The sequence below is a fragment of the Coenobita brevimanus genome, chromosome 57, assembly GCF_032717465.1.
Source record: "Coenobita brevimanus isolate Jiangsu-jjx chromosome 57, ASM3271746v2, whole genome shotgun sequence".
Lineage (NCBI taxonomy): Eukaryota > Metazoa > Arthropoda > Malacostraca > Decapoda > Coenobitidae > Coenobita > Coenobita brevimanus.
The window spans coordinates 14,607,084-14,630,790 of NC_137010.1; the positions used below are offsets into that span (position 1 = coordinate 14,607,084).

General features: G+C 36.9%; 1 protein-coding gene across 1 annotated transcript in view; it reads right to left on the bottom strand.

Annotated features, from left to right (window-relative positions):
* Nucleotides 1-23,707, bottom strand: part of LOC145401902 (transient receptor potential-gamma protein-like) — a 151,296-nt gene that overhangs the window by 9,608 nt on the left and 117,981 nt on the right. Inside the window, exons 16-17 of the mRNA XM_080274008.1 lie at nucleotides 14,426-14,627; nucleotides 3,981-4,105 (exon numbers count right to left, since the gene is read on the bottom strand). Of these exons, the coding sequence (XP_080130134.1) occupies nucleotides 3,981-4,105; nucleotides 14,426-14,627 (327 nt within the window). The remainder of the gene's footprint in view (nucleotides 1-3,980; nucleotides 4,106-14,425; nucleotides 14,628-23,707) is intronic.

Sequence of the window (23,707 nt, forward strand, 5' to 3'; positions counted from 1 at the left end):
CAATTCTCACGCTTAAAAGCTTGCCATCTTACACCGCTTGCATTAAAAAACGCTGTGAGAAATACAGTGCTCTTGTGTGAAGACTTTCAGTGAAGTCATCTTGGGGAACCTAATGTGGTAGTGTGGACACGGTGGGATAGGACAGGGCAGGTCCACACAGTTCCCACAGCCACAATTCGCCAGTGCCCAGCGGCTGCCTCGTGCAGGACGGCGGTTAACTACTAGCCCAAGGCCAATAAGATTACCAGGTCATGTCATACAAGGGCAAATTTGTCTCCAGCTCGCGCACACCGTCACGGAGTGGACACACCTTAGATGAGGTTGCCAGACAGTGATAAACAATGAAAAATTGTTTCATCTTATATTCTGTGATAGTATTATTGTGCATTGTTGTGCATGTATATATTTGTGGAGCATAACATTTAAATATAATGTATAACCACTCAGTCATGCATTCATTTAGCAAAATTTGACAAAAAAGAGTAACTGGTCAAGTGAGTTTCTTATGTTCATATTTATCCACAATAATAACTGTTTCATCTCCCGCCTTATTGGCCTTTTATTAGCCTGCCTCGCGTTACTGCCCCTTCTCTTCATCGTCAAGAAGAAAGACTGAGGGGTGAGGAAAATATCTCTTGACTGCAACCACGACTGGAGGATGAATCGCTTTCAAGACGATGAGAGAGAGAGAGAGAGAGAGAGAGAGAGAGAGACTGGAAATTGCACCATAGTCCTGCTTTCAAGTCGGGCAGCTTGGGAATTCATTACCAGAGCCAGGATTATAGAAGGCTATTATCATTATGTAAGTGGAGACCGAGATGTCGAGAGTGGTGTAGAAGGCCATCACCACCACCAGGCCACCCAACACTCCGGCCTGCATACCACTGAGAATGAGGACTCTCCAGCCTAGCAACGTACGGAGTAGCAGTCACATGGTGTGGTGAGTGCCAGTGCCAGTGACACGAGCAGGAAGGCAAGCCAGTAGATGCAAAAAAGCCCCATACAGACTAACATCCACAAATGTCCGAGATACAGCACAGTATGAGACACCAATTAGCTCTGTTAGTGTTCGCACTGTCACCTTGTGCCTTTCAGCCCCATATCAGCGAGTGGCGGGAATAAAACAGTACTGTTATGTATACTGTACACCTTTTATAGGTAAATTACGGAGATGATTTCATGTATGGAATTCTTAGTTCAGCAGCTTGTGCACGTCAGTGTAAATCGTACTGAAACAGAAGAATTCAACAGAACTAAAATGTGTTAAATAATATGCCAAAGTTATCCAAAATACATTAAAAAGGTCATGTGACGTTTTATTTTTTCTTTTTTATTTCTGCCTGGGTAGCTACAGTATATCACAAAGCATGTAAATCAAAAGTGAAACAGTAGTATTCACAGATGTTAAATGGTGTACGGCGTTGCAGTATGAGTACTGTTAATGTTGCTCTTGGACATGGTATCTCAATACTTGATATCGGCTCATTTGGCGTCATACAGATGATTTGGGTTTTCGAATGAGAGTTGCTAATTAGTAAATTTAATCTTCTGTGGATGGCTAAGGAAAAGTAATTTGATTTTCACTTGGCAAGAAGAAATGCGATGAATTTCGAGTATTTGATCCTACATGGAACTCAAGATCATATTTTTATCTCCAGAAATGTTCTTTAAGGACAAAACTTTACTGAAATACAATGTTTTCATGCCAGTCAGCTTTATTAAGAAATAAAATAATACGCTGTATCTATATTAACTTTTGTCCTCAAAAATATATTTTTGTAACAGTACGGTTTGCATTTCTAGCTAAATCAGTGAAAGAATTCTTCGAATGAAGGATCTTCTATTCAATTTATTAAAAGTCCACTGTAAATGCAAGCATCCACTCCACTAAGGCGTTAATTATAGGCTGTCTAAAGCGCTGGAATTGCAGCAGAACCCAGCTTTCCAAACATGAAGCCAAAAGGGAAAGGACACGGAGGATAATGCTAGCCACCTACAGACACAATGAGTGCTCTGTATCCGATGAACTTGGGAATCGGTTAAGTTTACACCACATTCATTACATCTGTTTAACAAATGACACTCATGAATGGCAGTGTGTATGGAGCACAACAAGTTGTTTTTAAAAAAAATACTATTCTAGTAAAGGAAGTGCTGTGTTCGTGGTATTTACAAGGAATTACTTACCATTCTTCAATCTGAGAGTGAATAAATATTAATATTATTTGCAAAGAAGCGATTTTTTGTTAAGAAAGAACCTCACAGTCATCACTACATGTTGTTAGTTTTAAATCAAATGGCCAGTGTGCTGAGCTGAGGTGGTTTCCCTGTTAGTTAATGCTGATTTATAATCTGCCTCCTGGACTAGGATTTTTCTGTCATTTGCCTACTTATATATATAGCAATTTTAGGTAACTTCACATTGGATGATTATTTAAAAAAGACAGTTTTAACTGACCTTACACAATCATCACATCTTTATGAGTAACAACAAGTCTCCTTGGGTTATATGGGTACTTAAGAGAGAAAAGATGTACTGTAATAGGCTACAATGATGAGAGTATCCATCACTGCAAAAGTTGTTACAATGAAGCGTAATACACCCTTTTATTATAGTAACATAAAAACTTCAATAATTTGTTGCTAGAGACATTCTTAGGTATGATATGTTAATAAAAGCAACTTTATTCGTAAAAATCATTGCAGTCAATGTGTAAAATCCAACGCACACAATATACACTTTTAACTATGGAATATAATCATTTTTTGCATCAGACCAACAAATATAACGCTCACCACCTAACATATTTATATCCACACAAAAGACGGGTTTATGATCTTGTTATATGTTTTACTTTGACTTTCGACCACAATTTGCAATTTCACTGAATTTTTTACACCAGTCATCTGAATAATTACACAAATTTTGACTCAATGTGGTGGGATTTCAATTCAGTTCACCTGAATTATTCTACGCGGGGTTTTTAAGCAACTCTTACTCTAAAATATAAAATCTCAATAAACTATGCTTTTGTGAAGGCACTTGATCACTACTGTCTAAATTTCATCCTCCTGGCACTGTTTGAGCTATCTGGGTACATGCAAGCAAGGAAGCAAGCAAACAAACCCACAAACAAATGCAGTGAACAGTGAGTACCCCTTCAGAAGTCTCGAAGCAGGACGGCTGGAGACAGGATGAAGGAGAGAGGAATCGTCATCATCATCATTATATTGCAAACGTCACTTTCTCTGTGCTCGTGGCACAGCAATGTTTAAATGTTGTTATGTAAGAAATCCTTCAGTATTAACCCAAACATCAACATCAAAGTTGTTTCAGCGTTGAAATTTCCCTTTAACTAAATTTTGGTTTAAAAATTATTTAAGCAGTCTTCAGCTTGCGGTCAGGGAATGACCTGCAATATCTACATTTAAGACAAGTTTCACTGTCAGCAAGGATGCTACACACACATTACATTATATATATATATATATATATATATATATATATGTGTGTGTGTGTGTGTGTAATATATATATATATATATATACATATATATAATGTGTGTGTGTGTGTGTGTGTGTGTGTATATATATATATATATATATATATATATATATATATATATATATATATATATATATATATATTTGTGTGTGTGTGTGTGTGTGTGCGTACTGTATATAAGAATATATGACGTTTTTAGTTTTGTAAAGCATTGGCATCATACAAGTAATAATATCATAAGACAAATGCAATGTTTCCAAATAATTCTAGACTTTTGGCCAGCAAATTTATACCATAAACAACAAAGCATAAGCGTCGAAATTAATGTTAAATTATGTCAACAATATTCCAAAATATTTGGAACTATCAGTCCTACAAGCGGTTCACTGTTTTCTTTCGAAACTAGATCCTATAAGGTATAAGCTGTTTAATGTTAATTTCGGCAAGTGATTTTGGATTACTTTTACTCGCTTACCTCAGCGGTGGTGGGTAGGACAGTGGCGGTGGCGATGCTGAAGTGTGAGCCCAGGGAGGTGACGCCAAGGTTGAAACCCTTCATGAGTCGCCTCTCCTTTTGACGGTTCTTCTTGCCTCCGGAACCTATTCACCCAAGCGGACATGTTATACGCAACTGTTTTCTATAACTCAATTTCGTCTCATTCACTGGTAGCATCGAAAGAAAGTGGTTAAATCATGGAGGTAAAAAAAAAAAAAAAACTTGGTACAGACAGGGAGTCTGCCCATGTGGCAAATTTTAAGTACATGGAACCATTAGTCACCAAAAACATACACTGGATAGATTAAAAGGCATGAGACTGGTGCTGAAGTGATGCAAATATCAGTCAAGTATTTCTCTTTCCAAATACTGTACAGTAATCTCTATTTCCCAAACATCTGATCTTTTTTATACCTCAAGCATAATGCAAACGACATGCACAGAACGATACACTCGCGGCAGTTTTTATTAATCTATGACAAGGACAAACTACGGTGACTGTGTGAGCCTTATGAGTTAAATCTATGGACTAGTTTGTAAATAATGCTGAACGAGTCGAGCGGGGACAAAGAAGTGAATGCCAGCTACAGCGAAAACAAACCCGAGCGAACTACAAATAAATCATACTATACCTGACATCCGTCCTAAGACAAAAGTATTATTTAATCGTGTAAAAATAAGCATAGAATAAATATAACCAAGTAAACTGTAATCATCCTCTGTGGGAGAATGCCCATTTCGGTATGCACTGGGGTTTGTTAACGTTTGTGCTGACATGTTGAAGTTGACTTGAGCTCGAGTCGTCCAAGCACCGTTTGTAACAGCACCTCATCTCACATGAAAGGGAAAAATCACAAGGGTAAGGCCTATACGCTACTACTGCATTGCCATATTTACAAATCTAATATGTATATACTTGTAAGGCCTATGCAATTAGTGAAACAGGCCTAGTTAATCAAGTCGTTAACGTTCCAGTGTTTTGTCAAATTTACCTCAATTACAGTGGGGTCTGGAAACGTTCAAACACACGACAACAACACTTTACGTTAAGCACATTACAGTTCCCATAAAATTTTCGTTTAGTACTTTACGTTGTATATGAAATTCAACAGCAAATTTAAGATAGATAACTTTCAATAGTGGTGTTTTTTAATATACTCTGATAACTGAATTGTGCAAGGACATGGGGGCAAGGATAACACAGACTACTGAGGACAGGGAGGGATGACAGGACATACATAGGATACTACTACTTACACTTGTCATAACAGGGCACTACTATTTACACTTGTCTTTACAGGGACTTACTAATTACTGACGTTATACAGCACAACTGATTCTCTCTCATTACCGTTTACAGTGGGCAGATGGAAAGTTTAATACCGTTCTTGGTTAGGATACTCAGAGACAACAGTAACAGTATATACCTTTTTTATATGTGGACTTGCGGAACGTTAGGCATCAATTTGAAAAATGTACTTCCACCAGTTTTTTTTTTTTTTTTATACAAACAATAGAATCTTATTTATATTCTAGATCCAGGGTGAGTTTGAAATTAGAAAACAGGCAAAATCATCATCATCATTATTATAATTATAAAAATAATAATAATTATTAATATTATTACTATTACTGCTGCTGTATAATAATAATAATAATAATAATAATAGTAATTATTATTATTATTATTATTATTATTATTACTGCTGCTGTTGTTGTCTTATAAAATCCAATCACTTTTCTCGGAGGGTTCAGAATTACTTCCCCATCAATGTACAGAAATGTACAGCAGCTGAGGGACAACACACTGAATGTATTTTGTGAAAGCATGAGGTCTCAGATGTTTTGGACAAGGACACTTGATAAGAGGATTAACTTGCAATTTTCACCTCTTTATATTTAATGTACTTGATAAATTAATTTTTCATTAGTGAATGGAACAGTTTTTACCTGTGTTCTGGATTTAAATTCACACTGCACATTAGTTTACGAAAGATATATTTACAGCCCAAGCTTTATAATTTAACCCCGTGTTAATTTTTCCAGGAGTGAATTTCCGTATCTGTAATTTTGTTTTGTACGGAATTAACTGCCATAGTTGTGTCATGCAGTTCCTCGTATTTTAATTATTTTTACTCTGTGGCTTCACTTAACTATATACAAGGCACGCACTTAAATCCGGCCATATCACACTAACATAAATTACGATACACTTTGAAACACTGGTGAAAGTACTGACAAAAGACGATACCTACGGAGACGATGCACATTTCAGATGCTTGTACATCGATCAGTTCTGTAAACTTAACATTCAGGTTGCCAAAAAAAAAAAAAAAAAAAAAAAAAACTGTTCAGTCTTCAAAAATTTATAGACTGAGAAGCAGAAGGATTTTTTTTTTTTTTTATAAGCGGGAATATTTGGTAGTTTATGATTAGATACGGTGATTTAAATGCAATGGTTGATGGGGAGTTTAATTGAGAGAGAGAGAGAGAGAGAGAGAGAGAGAGAGAGGTGATGGCAAAACAAGCTAATACTGAGAGAGAGAGAGAGAGAGAGAGAGAGAGAGAGAGAGAGAGAGAGAGAAAATGAGCGATAAACACTGCCCAAAGAAACGAGAAAAAACTTCAGCAACTTTTAATTACCAGCAAACTCCAAAATCTCAGAAAACTTGAAAATTCAGGATCATCAAAAAGATATATTAATAAATTCAAAAAATCCCCATTTCAAAAAAGCTACAGGGGGATCAAAAACTGCTCGTGACTACAAAATGTACAGGGTGTGACAAAAGGTGCAAAAAGTCAACCTTAGGGAAACGTTAACCTTACCAAAATGTTCCAGGCAGCTCAAAAGGCGTTAACATAATATTACAGGATTAGCTAAAAAAAAAAATGTGGGTTAAACTCTGTACGGGTTAAATTTGGAGATAAGTGAAATAAAAAGATATGGTCTTTAATTTTCTCCATTATAAAAAAAATACGTGGAGATATGTCAGCTTATTGTGATGATACATACATAAAAACATTAAGTTTAAGGGCTACTATAAACATTTTCTATTGATTTCCAAAGAATAAATTTGAAAAAGAATAAGTAGAATTTACAAGGATTAAAAAAAAAAAAAATTTGCAAAGATTCCGTTTATCTACAGATCTCAAAAATGTCAGATATATAAGACAGTGACCACATTATAAACGCTTTTTTCAACGTCCTTAAAAATTCATACCTAAAGTTTGCTCGCATTTCAAAATACTTAGAAAATATGTAAATAACTATTAATGAAATTTTGTATGAATCTAAAAAAAAAAAAAATGTTGACTGAAAAAAAAAAAATTGTTATATACAATCCAAGAAGAAAGATATGGATAAATAAATATAAATTAACTTCTTCGACGTGGTGATGTAATTTTATTTAATATTTTTGCTGCTACCAGATGATTTGATTCAGCTGAGGAAAGCCCTGTAGTAGCGATGGGGTAAGTGAAGGATATATCCAACGTCCCCCCGTTTCGAAAAGTCTCTCCTGAGCTGTATAAAATCGTCTGGAGATAGCAACAATAATATTATAACACGTCATCGCAGTTGAGGAGTCAAGGTAATGAACTTTATTTCTATATGATAAAAAGATGCTGTCAAAAAATTATCTATCAGATTCAAACAGGTTACTTGCTGGAATATTTTGGTAAGGCTTCAACATGCAACAAACACTTTACCATGCAACACTGCAGCAACAGGGCCATCAGGACAGAGGGTGGAGGGTGTGTGCATGACCTATAAGACTCTATATAATTTAATTCCACTTCTGTGTTATCATTATAGAGCCTCTTCAAAGTTGAGCAGACAACAGCCTAGTACGTAAAGGTTCAGCCTACTGTCGCCGATTTTTTTTTTTTTAATACATATATTCTTTTTGTAACACTAATTCGATACGTTTTCTGTAAAGAGTGAGGCATTACTCATGGAATTGGAAATACTTTGGCTATAACTACAAGGTGCTATTATATAAGGTGGGTACTTTTTTATAAACTGCTGTTTAGCTATTTCTTACGTAAACTGAGATATGATTATAATCTGGAGTAGATGGAAAAGTTATAAAAAAAAAAAAAAAAAGGAGAGGTTAAGTTCTAGAATAAGTGGAGATTTTGGTAGTAACTGGAGGTGTTACATAACTGGAGCCCCCATTTATCATAATTAAAAAACATCCTTAACAATCTCGCCTCCCTGATGTAAACCTCTCTACTGTACACATTATCTAATTTCCCACTATATCCTACACCGAGTACTAAAATTTTTCACATAATCTTTTCTTTCAAACGCCTTAATTTAGGTTTTATTTACACTGACCTTTAGTTTCTCGTGTATACCCTTTCAATCTAACTCACCACCTTCTGAGATCTCTACGCCAGAAAAATCATATCGATGTACCGCGTTTGTTCTAACCTGCCCCTTTCCTCTCGGGTGATTGTTAAGTGTAGAGTGGCGGGTGGGTGGATCGGACAAGCAATCACAGAGACTTATACTTCATAACCAAAACTCAGTGAGTATCATGCAACCAACTTCCGTCAGGTGAAAACTAACCGACTATTCACAGAGAAATGTAAATATTCTAAGGCTTGTATGGTTGACTCTCAGCCGAAGAAACTGGCTGGCGTTGGCTGGAGTAAATACCTGGGCCGTTGTGACCATGTGAGTGTTAACGGTGACAATCCAAACATTCGCTCCTTTGACTTACTCTCTGCTGAACAAAATCGTCTGGTGTTAGTTGAAATTCAGTACAAAAGTTGTGTTGACCATAAGAGGGTTTAAAGTTTCTCTGTCTTACCTTCTAATTCTAGTTTATTTCCTATACGGTTGGCTACTTCCTGTCCACGCTTTCAAATATTCTCTTCACATATGTAAATTTAGCAGCCAGGATGACATAACACGTCCCTGTCTAACATTTCCTTGTAAGGTGGATCTTCTATTCCATCCAGTAATAAGCGTTCTTCAAATCAATGAATAAAACAAACAATATATAATTTTTGTCATACATTACTATCACTAGCTGTATGTATCTTGTCTATTCAACTCCTATCATCTCTGACTTTCCCTGCTCTTCAACTCTTATCATTTTTCCATACACCTCCTTGACATGCTATAACAAACCTATCCCACAATGATTCTTCCCTTTACTCTGACCTTCTCTTTTTACAAGGGTGCTATCATTGCTTTTCTGCTCCCGGTAACTTTCTTGCATATCAGTTAACCCTCTCATGATCAACACAACTCTATCATTGTGTTCCTACTACACCCAGACGACTGTACTAAACTGAATGCCCTAGCAACCCGAGTGTTAATACTGGTGCAATTAACTCATTATTTTAATGCATGGTTTAGACCCGGTAAACCTTGGTCGAGACAGCTCCAGTACTCTGTTCCATCTAACGCCAAATTATTTTATAATGCCGAGATCGAGACACAGGAACCCGAGATAACACACCTACACATTATGCTGACTACGTCCTCTCAATCACAAGTCTCAGCCACCCCTGCTTATATATATATATATATATATATATATATATATATATATATATATATATATATATATATATATATATATATATATATATATATATAATATACAGACTATCAACAGATTTTCTAACTTCCGCTGTTAAATCTATGACCTATGACCACATTTTTCCACAGCCTAAGAAATACCTACAGCCTTCCCCACAAATGCAACAGCCAGTGTGATGTAATATTGTCTCCACCTGACGGAAGTGGGCCAATGCACAGCTTGAGAGTTATTGTCATGGTTACAGGAAATTCGATGTCTTAGTTATATGGGAGAAATGAGTCTCCGTGGTTACTACAGTCAAACTGTCCCCCCAGTCTAACTATTCTAGGCTATTAACCGAGGAGAAAATGGTTAGGGATCTTTTTCAAGTTCGAGTAACCCTTTTATGTATTCATTTACATATTCTCTTTAGTTATATACTTATTTAGTTTGTAGCACCACCGTCATCTACCAGCACAATTCCAGTGGAGCTCTGGGCTGAGATACACATACTTATGGTCAGTTCCCTGTCGTTACCATCATTTGTTTTTGCAGGAAGACACGGGAAGAAGAGTATAAAAATCTTCCTGTGTGTGTAGTTCTTCCTGTAAAAACAAATCTGAGTTGCGACAGCCAAGTGACCGTAGATGTGCTTAACATTACCACGCCCGAACTCTGCTTCCTGCTACCTTCCCCCACATTACTTAGGTAACTGAAGATACTTTTAGAATAGGACAGTATCAGCTGCCGTTATATATATTATGAGATTTTTATATTGACTTTCATATTGTTTTAGAATAATTCGAGATATTTTGTGGCATAAATGGGGGAGTTTTAATTAACAAGAGGTAAAATTCGGGTTAACAGGAACGATTTCGGGGAGCAAGGAAGAAATTAACACAACTGGATATAGCAATAAATGAAGGCAAATTTGGAATAACTAAGTGTTAACTACTTGGCTATATTTGAGGAATACGTGGATGTTTCCACAAAACTGATGGCAAATAATATTATCAGGATACAGCAGCTTGGATTATACCTGGAGAAACTGGAAAAATATTCATATAACTGGAGCTCGAGGTCTTATTATAAAGGAAAGTGTTTTATTTACTGTCCCTGATGATGTTTTAACTAACGCTGCTATAACTAATATATAGTTCCATTCATAAGAGTGAGTTCTCGTGTAAATGAGACAAATTTGTGACAATCTTGGTTATCATACACTTTATACCTCAAATATCAATTTATTGGTTACACTGGTTATCGATTATTATGCCATGCCCCCATAAATTTCTTGGTTCATAATAATAGCATAACTTAAAAAAAGAAAAAGAAAAAATAAAACTAACCATTTTTGCCTCTTCCTTTAATAATCACATTGCATACCTCCAAGAACTGCAATCGAAATCTAGAACAAATTGAAATCGATGCCCTTGAAAAAAATGAAGTAAATGAACTCCCAGTAAAAAGAATGGCTGACTTACACCTCATTCTCCGACAGTCACCTCGCATACGTATCTCCCAAAACAGTAACAAAAGTCTAAAGTCCATCTAAACCAATGTTCCTTCCAAGTGTGGCGACAGTAGGGTGAACGCTTACCACCTACGGATCTATGGACAGAGGAAAGGGGAAGGCAAAAGGCGGGGAAACTTACACATTCTGAAGATGGTGTGTTTGGTCCGGGATCTGTCTACCCTTGAGTCACTCTGGCGCCAAGAATATAACCCTCTGAATTTCATTTCATTCTTATTGCTACCAGAGGATTATATTCAACTCTGGAAAGACCTCTCGTACGAAAGGGGTTTATTAATTCTATAATGAACCCCTCAAGTTCAAAGTCTATCCAAAGATGAATAATATCGTCAGCAATAATGCAAAAAGGTCATCCCAATGGATGAAGTGCAAGGGCGGAGTTAGAGTGGGTGTTTGGACTTGAAAGGACGCTTGGATCTGAGAAGTTTCGTACTTACCTGTGTGTAATTCACCGGGTCGGTCAGAATCACTTGATGGTCGTGATCGTCAGCTTTTACCCTCCCGGAAGAGAGCTGAGAGCTCATATAGTCCGATCTAAGGGCAAGGCTGTGACCTGTGTGTGTGTGTGTGTGTGTGTGTGTGTGTGTGTGTGTGTGTGTGTGTGTGTGAGAGAGAGAGAGAGAGAGAGAGAGAGAGAGAGAGAGAGAGAGAGAGAGAGCTGTGATCTGGTTATGACTGCGCCTGACCGAAGTAAGGCTGGGATAAGCTGAGTTAGGTACGATTGAGTTGGCTTACATTAGTTAGGGTAAGACGGGCTAAATTAGACAGGACGGTTAACCTAGGATGGACTAGACTAACTTGGATTTTATTACATAAAGTCCAAGGTTGGCTGGTTGGCTGGTTGGGCTGGGTTGATTTAGTCTTGGGTTGGATTAGATGAAGTTATGTTAGGCTTGCCTGGGTTTAGGCCGAGCTAGGTGAGGTGAGGTATGTTTTGGATAAGTTAAATTTAGCGAAGTAAGTGTAGATTAGGCTTATGGTCAGTTAAGTTTGGTTTGGTGAAATAAGGCTATGGTCTATAGGTTATAGTTACGTTGGGCTGGTATGATTTTGTTAGATAAGGTTGGGTTGGGTAAGTCTGGGATATGTTTGATATGGTGGACGGTTAAGATGGAAGGATGAGGAGGATAAGTATACGGTGGTGGGATGAGGTGGAAGAGTATATGGTGGGAGAATGAGGCGGCCTATTGTGTGGTTTAAGGACGAGGTGACAGGGAGAGGTGGATGAGTATATGGTAGAAATATGAGGTGGGAGGCAAGAGTATACGGTAGGAGTACGAGGAAGAAGTGTACTGTATATGGTGGGTAGATGAAACAGAAAATACTTACACTAGAGAGACGAGGTACTTGAGTATAAGCTGGGAGGTGGTTTGGGATGAAAAGAAGGGCTTGGAAAATGTCAGAGCACCAGAAGTTGGATTGTTGAATTTAGGGTAATGTGAATGTTGTAGATGCTACCATGTTAAATCTATGAAAATGTGAACATAGTGTTAAACTGTTAAATCCATGTAAAGGTGTGTACCCGACATTATATATATATATATATATATATATATATATATATATATATATATATATATATATATATATATATATATATATATTAGGGGAAAATGTGAGGGTACTGTGTCAAAGTGTTAAATGTAGGAAACTGTGAATGTACCAGATGATGAAATGTTAAATCCAAGAAGGAGTTGGTCTACAAGATGTTGATATTTCACATTCAGGAAAATGTGAGTGTACTGATGTTAAAATGTTAAATTCAGGAAAATGTGTATGTACAACGTGTTAAGATGTTATATAAATCCAAGAGTCCGCACAATACAAACTCTCTCTAAAGGTCGTACTATTAAAACAGAAAGTATGAAGGTAAGGACAAGCCCCTGAGTTTTGACGGTCATTTATGAAACACCTGCAAATGCTGGATGTCATTCAGCCTGCGTCCCATATTACCAAGTGTAGCCAGCAATGATATGGAGAGGCCACAAGCGTCCCATCATTACCACAGGCATCCCAAATTATCGTCATGGGGGAGGGGATGTCCAGACCTTCGTACTCTCATTTTTAACACTGCAGATCTACGAGTCACCTTGGCCTTGATAAATCCCCCGAGGCAAGGAAATGTCAAGATACAAAGCAAAAACCATCAGATTTTGGCGCCAAAGTTCAAAGGTAAACAGAGGAACCGCGATGGCGACTGAGGGAAAAAAAAAAAAAAAACAGTTCGAATTAACTTAAGTACAGATGATTAACAAAATGCAATAAATAAAGTTTCTAGTGACAGCAACAAAATAAATGATAATAATGCCACCAAAACTTTACAAAAGGATCAACACAAAGTGGAATTTGTTGCAGCGGTAGCAGTAGCAGAAATGCAAAAAACAGTAATATTAATATTAATAATAATAATAATAATAATAATAATAATACATAAAGTCTAATAAAAAACAGCCTACGAATTAAACAAACAATAAATAATAATAATAATAATAATAATAATCATCATCATCATCATCATCATAATAAAAATAATAATAATAATAACACCACAACTGAATACACAAATACAGTAAAAGCAATCAACAAAACAGCCTAAGAACAGAATCTAAATAATAAAAGAACATTCTTAACAAACATAAATAAAGTAAAAACCACTAAATCGGCCTCAAAACCGAGCCGAACCAAACCGAATCAGTCGCCACGCCACGGCCGGACCGAAACATCCCGCAGAGGACAGTGGGAGGCGAGTCGGTGCGTCCATCACTGCGTCAAGGCGCGGACCACCGACCCAGAGTGTGTGAGCGAGAGAGGGAGAGGGCCCGTGTTCTCGCTGGCCAGGCAGACTTCGTAACACTTCTTATTTGGCTATTCATTCTGCATAGTACATTTAGCTGTGCTCTCTTATGTTACTTATATCTTTCTGATAACGACATAATTTGCATTCGTAACATAATAGAGAATGTTAACCCTTCCAGTCTGACGATGCATTCTTGTATTGTATGCTTGCTGTGCCAGATAATTTAACTCAACTTATTAAGGACCTCTAACAGTGATAGGGTAAAACTAAGTTATCTAACCCCTCAACGCGGAAGTCTATCCTAAGCTGAGCAAAATCATCAGGTAGTGGGGAGAACAAGATAAATAATGCGACATCTTGGTAAAGTGGTTATGATGTATTAAGCAGAATAAAATGACTCAGGAAGAAGTGTAACGAAAAGCTCCTCCTTAACCCCTTCAGTACGCAGACGCCAAAATGTTGAGCCACAGTGGTAGTGGAGGGGTTAAATGAAACGAGAATACGGACCCACACACAGACAACAACAGGTAAACAAGACAGGGAGGGCGAAACTTACTGCCGCGAGGGTGTATACCTGGACCTGTTGAGGTGGCCGTTGAAGTGTTCATGCCAGCGTTCTTCAGGATCTCCACCAACTCGCACCGGAAGGCCGATATGTCCTGCTTGATCTCGTTCACGTCGTCCTCAGTCACGCCCTGGTTCTCGGCCTTGCGCTGCTCCACCGTCACGTAGCGGCGGACCAGATTGCGCATGATGCTCTACGGGGAGAGAGGAACACCGGTTCATGGAGAGGTGAAGGTGTGTGGAGAGGATCAACCCGGTGACAACGGAGGAGCGTCAAGTCATGGGCACCAGACCCGGTTTAATGGAGGGACAAGGTGTTTAAGCGAAGTAACACAAACATATGGTGCGAGAACCTAATTAGGGAGAAGTGGTGTATTAAACGGAAATTGTTTCTAACCATTTCAGCCCAAGAGAGTCCCGTCTAAGTTACACAAAATCTGGTAATGGCTAGAAGAAATAAAAAGGGCATCCTCACACTAATCATGGTACTGGGACAATCCATGTTAACTGGAAGATGCATCATTTTAATCCATTCATTCCAATAAAGCCTTGTTTACTCTAGTTCAGCTACCTAACGGCATCAGCTAAGGTGGGTTGTCTCCGGTTACAAACGTTAAGGGGAAGGCGTTTTGAGCAAAACAGAACCGGTACAGGTGAGACCTGGTTTAAAGGTATGGTCACTAATCTAAGGGGAAAAAATGTAAGCATCATCTAGGGAGGAAGAACAATGGATTTAAGGAAAGAATTATCTTGAGAGATGGGAAACTAGTTTTAGAAAGGAAGACTAGTTTAAAGAAAGGAAACACGTTAAAGGGAAAGAGAAGAACATTAAAGGGAGAATGGTCAACTGGCTCAGTTGCAAGAGGAAGGCAACCTGGTTAGGAAAAGGAAGCGTTTAAGGGAAGAACAGATTAAAAGGTAGGATGGCTGAATGAGCTTAGCCTCTCCACACCTGGTGATGTATGTGTATATCAAATGGGGTCTGAGGCAGCACCCCTAGCTGCAAAACGTTCCCCACAAAAGATGAAGACGATGATATCCTAAATGATCAGTATAGCTCATGATGTCCCAAGAAGGTAAATCTGTTATCGTCTAAATATTTATAAAGTAACAATACCCACTAGAAAATATCACAAGCAAACAGTATGTAACATCTGTATGAACGCAGGTTTACAAACGTGAGGTGTAATCATCAGGCATTTTGTAAAAGCCATCACCAGTGGTGTTTGATCGTCTAGCACGAAGTGTGCATCGATACTTGTTGCAGCAAGTGTACTGTCTGTCCTTTCCCACCAGCCTTTAAAATCAGATGGTTCTGGTTCTGGCAAGAGAGGTTCCCGCACTCTCGCTCTTAAGTTTTCACGTCTCGCCACCGCTGGTCAGCCTACGGCAACTTCTCGGTGTGCGTATGCTGATTTTACAACATTGCTAATTGTGTAATAGATATACAGTATTCAGGGCCATTGAAATAAAATTACATAAGAAATACGTGAAGTGTATGTATACGAGTATATGGAACTCCGATAATTTTTGTAGTACTTTGTGATCATTGGTGTACTGTGTAAAAAGTACGTGTTGTAAAGAAAGCTATGCAAAGCAAGCTGATGATTTTTCTTATTCCATGAGACGTATTCTACCATTTCATGAGTGAAGGTGGTTTTAGAAAAGCTAAAAAAAAAAAAAAAAAAAATACGACAGGGCTTCGTCGGGGAGAACGGTTTAAGATTAGAATGAGTGAATGGGTTTAAGGGAGGAATAGGTCTAAGTCATGCACAATGGTATGGAAGGAAAAAGTGGATGAACCCTTCAGTCCCGTGACTTATTTTCAATTTCTTCTTGCAACGTTCAGGTATGTTTATTCGGCTTAAGGACAGAATCAGGCTGCAAAGGGGTAATGGAGAGCGTCTCTAACCCCGTCACTATAACCAGTTTCACTAAAGTTAACAGAATTGAAAGTAATAATAATATACTAAATGTAAGTTATTGGAAGGAAGAGTTTAAAAGACCAAATTTGTTAAGGCAATGTTATTTTGGAGGAATGGATTCATCGGCACTAAGGAACGAATAATTTATATCCTTATGGATTGCAGACATTGAGAGAGAGAGAGAGAGAGAGAGAGAGAGGGAGGGAGGGGGGGAGACATATGGTGGGGGATAGGATCTAGGTACTATTATGGAAAAATATCAAATCTAAAACTAAAGCTCAGACTTTCACACACAAACATCTCTAATCAAAAGGTCTGGTCAAGACAGGTTCACTACGACTCACACCCCATATATTTCTGCCGTAGGGTCGTATTCTGGAGTGACTTTGCAGATCTCTAACACCTCATCCTTAGCGATTTATTTCGCGCATTACAATTCAACATTCTCCCGTATGTCGTTGATGCATGCTACTCGTATGTCTATATCGAATCAACATAAGGAGCATACAAGAGAATGTTAAACTGTAATGTGCAAAATAAATCGCTAAAGAAGGAGTGCTGCCAAGTTTACCAGTAGTACACCGTGTCGCTCAAACTACAGCCCATAGTTACATTTTTGCGTTCCCGCCAAAATTCGATTCACTCTCCCATTATGGCTACAATATACCTCTAAACGCTTTCAAGTGACCTAAACAAATATGAAAATAATTTAATCGTTAATGAGCCGTATTCCCGTTGGCACGGGACACTCAGTAGAAATTTCCTCCTTTCTTAATTACTCTGATTGTTGCACTGAAAATTCTATTGCTGTTTTATGTATCTTATCGGAATGCATAGGTTCTTACGCAAAAATATATCTTTGATGAACACGTGCTACAACATCTAACCCAACGAAAATACGACTTTAAAAAAATAAACATACATTTATATTGAATTTAAATTTTGGGCGGGAAACTGAAACTTTTTGTGATGTCTGCTGAAGTACAGGGCTTATCCTTCACTGCGATGACGTCTTTATGCTGCTACCGAGGCAGTCTTATTCTGGTTAGCAGACATTTGGTATAGTCGGTTATTTTCTCCTGACGAACCTGGGCAACTTCCACAACTTAAACATTGACCTCTGGCTGCATGAAATATAAAAAGCAGTTATGTGGCAGGACTGAGTATCCTTAATTACTAGTCAAATTAATCCTATAATCTGACTGCGTCTGGCCATTAACTGATATGAAAGGGATTAGAAATATTCGTCAGGTTAGAAAAAAATAATTGCTTTAGAAGGAGTTAATGGAGACTTGTTTAACCTCTTCGCTGAATAAAATCTACTATCTAAAACGATTTAAAAAGACGTCACCGTACTGAAAGATTAACTAGAATAGGAGCAATATAGAACAATCCCGGAAAAAACTTATATACTACTATGCAAAATACGTGACAGTACACAACTACTCATATGCTGACTCGGATTAGATTTCCCAGGCACAAAAAAAAAAAAAAAAGCAAAACTTTTTTTTATTACTGGGTTTGCATTAATTTTGCACACATTTTCTTTTCACATTCAAAACTAAACTAATTCTCGATTAGAACTATTATATCTGAAATATAATAATAATAATAATAATAATAATAATAATAATTTCTGTGCATGAGAAAAATCAGTACTCAAAAAAAAATAAATAAACGAATAAATAAATAAACATAAATGAAATATTATCGATGGTATGCCGATTTCAACGAATATTTGGTACAGCATAACACGACAACCGGTGCAATGGACATCGAATTCTAAATTGACTGTAATTAGATTTAGGTTGAGAAAAAAAATACTAGGGTCAGTTAAATCATACTGGCATTACTCTTACGTCGTTTAATATGTACAGAATTTCACCAAACACGCAACTTCATAAATTTATATCATCAATTTAAAAAATCGAAATAGTTTATACAACATAAACTATGATATTTTGCTGTAGTCTGTGTAGACCCCTTATCACTGACTTTATCGCTTGTGTGTGATTCCCTGAGGACTTTTTTTTTTTTTCTTTTTTCCGTCAAGCATATCAAGTACTAAAATTCGATCTATGCAGTTTACTCAACATACAGTAACACAGTGGCAGATTTAGCTGAAATGTATTTCTATTAAAATATCCAAGGATAATCGAAAATTAAATAATTCCATCTGCAGTTGAAAGGGCTGAGCGGGTATCACACACGCCAAATGTTCTCAGACTGTTATAATTAACTTTTAAAATTTCGACGAACAAGCTCCAACTCGCCATAGACCAATATCTGTAACGTGTTATTCAAAATCATGTGTCTGTTGTGATAACTTTAGCCGTACTTCCGCGCTAAGTAATGAGTTTCACTAAAACGGTAATATGTATAATGCACTGAAGCTTGGCAGCCAGAGTAGTCGAAAGACGTTAAAGAAACTTCTGAACCCGACTGTATACAGCACCAGGTTAGTGGCTATGTAGCACACTATACGTACCATAAAAATTAAAGGAAAACCATGAAATGTTTTAGTTTCTCTTCATACCAGTCACAAAAATGTGCACGGCAATTCACTTACACAAAATCCTTAAATCAACCATGGTCGGTGGTTACAAGTGCATCAGTAATTCTATTTTCATGTGTAATTCCTAGATATGAATAATGTTTAACTAAAAGACGCCACAAAGTTCACAGATAAATAAAAGCATATGATGTAAAAAATGCCAACTGGTCTAAATTCTACGAGTATACTAATCCTCTAAAAGCTCAATCATTCACATTCAAGACTCAAAGGATTCTGAAAACTGAAAACAATCTTATTACATAACATTGGCACATTACATTAACAAAGTCAAAATGGGAAAAAAGTGACCTTTGAATTATATACTAACCACTTACTAAAATAAACGTGATTATGAAATACACACGCAAGGATGATCCAAATTTACCCTCATAATACTTAAAAAAAAAAAAAAAAAAAAGGTACAAAATGAAATGCATCTGCAGATTTCAGTGCATTAAAAACACAAAACAATATGCTCTTAGAAGGCGCAACATTATTTTAAAAATAAGGATCAGAAAGTCGACGTAAAAATATCTCGCGTACAAGACTTTATATATATATATATATATATATATATATATATATATATATATATATATATATATATATATATATATATATATATATTGCCCCAGTAGAGTATCCCTGAAAAGAAATGCATTTCAAATTGTTAATCTGGCACTCTGAAATATTATTACAACAAGTAAAACACACACTTACACAAATAACACCACCATTTTCTCTCCCACATAATACAGCACACAGACACAGCACAAAATGTACACAACATCGAATCACAACACTGAACAAAAGCAGTCCACAACAGCTCATACCAGAAAGTACAACTAAAACATCACAAATAACGAAATCACAGCGTTTTGATATACTGTATCTGCACACTTCACAAGAAATTATACCAATACAGTTCTCAACAAAATATAAGGAAGGCAAAACTGCAATACAACATCACACAAGCAGATGCCAATGTATGGAGTCACATGAACAACTCTGGCCTTTTTACACAACAAAATATATGTACAAAATCACAAGCATTTTGCTTCTAGCACATTACCCTAAAACAGCCACTTGCCAGAGCATAAGACAAAACAAAGCACGCTTGAAACAGCGGTGAGTTCTTGATAACAAAGTTCATTTATCCTATAGACTGGGACCCTTTTATATATATATATATATATATATATATATATATATATATATATATATATATATATATATATATGAGTAATTTTTTCTTCTAAAAAATACTTCTTTTCCGATACCTTGGATTCCATAATTTAAACATCCTAACATGGGTTATTTAATTTACTTCAAGACCGTCTTATAATTACTTTTGTTTATTTTTTATATCAAAGACCTCAGAATACGAATTCTGTAGGCTTGTATTTATGTGTAATTTTGCATCTGGGTCTAAAATTAATTATACAAAGCCTTAGGTATATTTTCCCTCCTAAATGAAATTTAGCCTGGCCTAACTACATGTTAACCAATTTCTGATAACATGTTAGTTTAAGAATACAACAGCCACTGTACTCTGGTGAGACTGGCTGAACCATAAATCTATTGAAGCAAAATTTTCTAAAACCACTTGTGAAACTAGACACCAATCAGGCAGCAATGTGTGGGTGGTGAGGGGTTGGGGGTGCAATCACGGAAGCCATTCGTTGGGAGCATTAGTATACACAGAGGGAGCACGGCATTTCGGATGCCCGACTGATTGTTGAACGGCCCACATTTCCCTGGGTCCTCCGTCCCTTGATTTTCCTGTCTTATTTAACTTTCCTATTTTTTTAAATTTTTAAACACTGGAAGCAGGGATAAACTGACTGATCTGTAAATGAAAGTAGAACTCATTTTCTTGGGCACTTCGTCGAAAGTTTTTATTTGTCTCGTGTTTCCTTTTTTATATTAACCGATTTTTACTACTGGAAACAAGGATAGGATGAAGAAAATAATTAGGATAATGAATAAACGAACTATCCAAACCTAGTCGGGTGGATTCACTCCTCTGGCATTGATGGTTGAGGAAAAGGTGAAATAAAATGCTGCCATGAGTGGCTGAAGAGAATTTATGATTGTGCGATCATCTGATGACCGTTAGAATTCTATTATCCATCTTAAGTTAAACAAAATGTATAAAAAATATAATGTCATGAAAATAATAATAGTAAACATAATAAGTTTTCAACTATCCTGTGCCACAGGTGTCACACAAGGCTGCTCACATAACCAGTGGTTGAAGGCGGGATAACGAAATTCCACAGGTCAATACAAAGAGACAGATTTCCAATTTTTCCCCTAACGACTAACGACTTGCAGGAAATACGTGGTATTGTTCTTTTTTATTTCCAGGGATATTAATTGACCTTTACTCTTTTAAAAGCATATTATGAAAACGAAACGTTTGAGACATTATGAGACAACGTGTCTTGTTTTACCCGTTGCGTGAGCTGATCAACTGAGTCATACTGAAACTATTTATTAAATTTTTGAAGAGGGTAAAAATCGGGTCGAAATTTCTGGATAAGTCTCCATTACGAGACTCTGATGTTTGGTGTATTATACGTAGCATCTCATCCTATGTGATTCATTCTACAAAATTGCACCCCAATATCACCCTGCTTGTTACTAATGCAATGTATGTCGATAATAAAACTAACATTAAGATCATTTTAAGATGTAAAATGCAACATTATTCGCTAGGCAAAGATGATACGAAGCCTCCAATGCTACCTCGGATATGATTCACCAACTTTACTATATACATCCTATTAACTATACTTGTTGCCTTAACTTGGCACAGATTTTGGCGCTGTTGTAGCTCAATTCACGTAGCTCAGTGGGTGAAGAATAGAATTATGGCTCTACATCCCATTCATGGCACGTCTTCATGACTTGCATCATGTTTTAGGGTTAATATTTTGGTCAATTTGTATTGATGATGGTAATTTTAGACCAGGTTAAGCAAAACGAGTATAGTCCTTTGGAGGTGGGGAGTTTGGCTTGCAGAGAAAAGGCAGCATTAAAGCGAACAAAGCCTTCTGTGATTGCTCCAGCATTTAGAAATTTGGAATTTCTAAAAAAAAAAAAAAAAAAAAAAAAAAAAAATGGAACTAAAAAGTCTATTAACAATTTGGGGAAAAGGACGTCGCAAAAGAAAACGAGAGAAAAACGGCTGAAAAGGAGATACCACTGAGCTCTATTATATGATGAGGCTTTCTCATGGGTAACAGCGTAACTTGTAGCCGCCGCCAGGGCGGCGCTGGTGTAGTGGCAGCCATGTTACACCTCGCCTGATGCCCCATTGCCCACGGTTTTTGAACTGAGGTATTCGTTGGGTTTTTAAAAGCAGCCGTTGATTCCGTAATATATAGTGCCATGGTCGGCTGTGTAGTTTCTGGATGCAAAAGTGGGTACAGGAAATCATCAAAGAGATATGGCATTACATTTCACAAATAAGAAATATATTTTGTTGCTAATTCTATAACATTACTGTCCTCATTTCCTGCATGAATGAGGCCACTAAAAGGCGCCCATTTATCTCCAGTTTTCTCTCCATGTCCTCTTCTCTTCTGTACACACTGTCTTGTAGGTGTTTCCATGTTTCTTCCGGCCTTTATCAATCAGGACATTTGGTTTCATGACATGGATAGTGCCATAAAGGGTAAGTTCTGCACTGCAACAACCTATGACGTTGTTTTATACTCATTAGCTAAATGTACCCGATATAATTCGTTCAACTAGGCAGAGAAAAAATCATAAACCATACATGTTTTCATATTATACGCGACGAGTGTACCTTTATTAATAACCACTGCTTAGTGGGAATAAAGTATTTGAATTTGAATGTGTGCTGGTGTTTCGATATGGGGGCCAAAATCACACGACCGCGGCGGAGATAGCCTTTCCATATTATGGAGCTCAGTGGGAGATATGAAAACAAATGCCTGGAGAACAAAAGAAGCGCATAAGAATAATGGTCTTATACTAAGTGGCACTGGAGATTTCGTAACAACTCTTCCTTAGCGATTTATTCTATGTATTACATTTTAACATCCTGTGTGTTATTAATGCAAATTACGTTGGCAGTTAAGGACTCTATGAATAACATACAAGAGACTGTTAAAGGTGTAATGTACAAAACAGACCGCCAAGGAAGAGATGCTCCGAAGTCGACCATACCACCTAGGATATGGCCAGAAGTTACATGTGCAGTCACAAAACATTAGACGACTAAATAATGAAGTAATCTGGAAAACTTTATATTCATACGCTGTTATTATTTAACATCACCTATGTTTATCATTCTTATTGATCAGTCTTATTTATAGAAAGCAAAGCATACAGGAAAAGAAGCAAGTATAACATTATACACTAAATAAATGACGGAGAGACTAAGCGAAAGATTAAGTATATGAAGAGGCAAAGAAAATATATAAACAAGGGAAAGGACTGTATACGAAAAAAAAAAAAAAGTAAAACTAAGAATCGTTCACGATAACAGTGGAGGAGGCAAAAGATTACTGAATAATATCACAAGAGTAAGAGAAGACAAGCTAGCTCTATGAACACACCACGAATGCAAAAAAAAAAAAAAAAAAAAAAAAAAAAAAAAAAGAGGAAGTAACAAATAATAGAAAACGTGGGCGAAATACGAGTCAGAGAAAACTAGAGCAAGATTTGAAAGTGGGTCTAAAACAAACATACCTGATACCTTACTTCCCTTTCGCTTGCTTGTCTAGCCTTCCTCTGCAAAGAACAGAACGTCCGGGTGTGT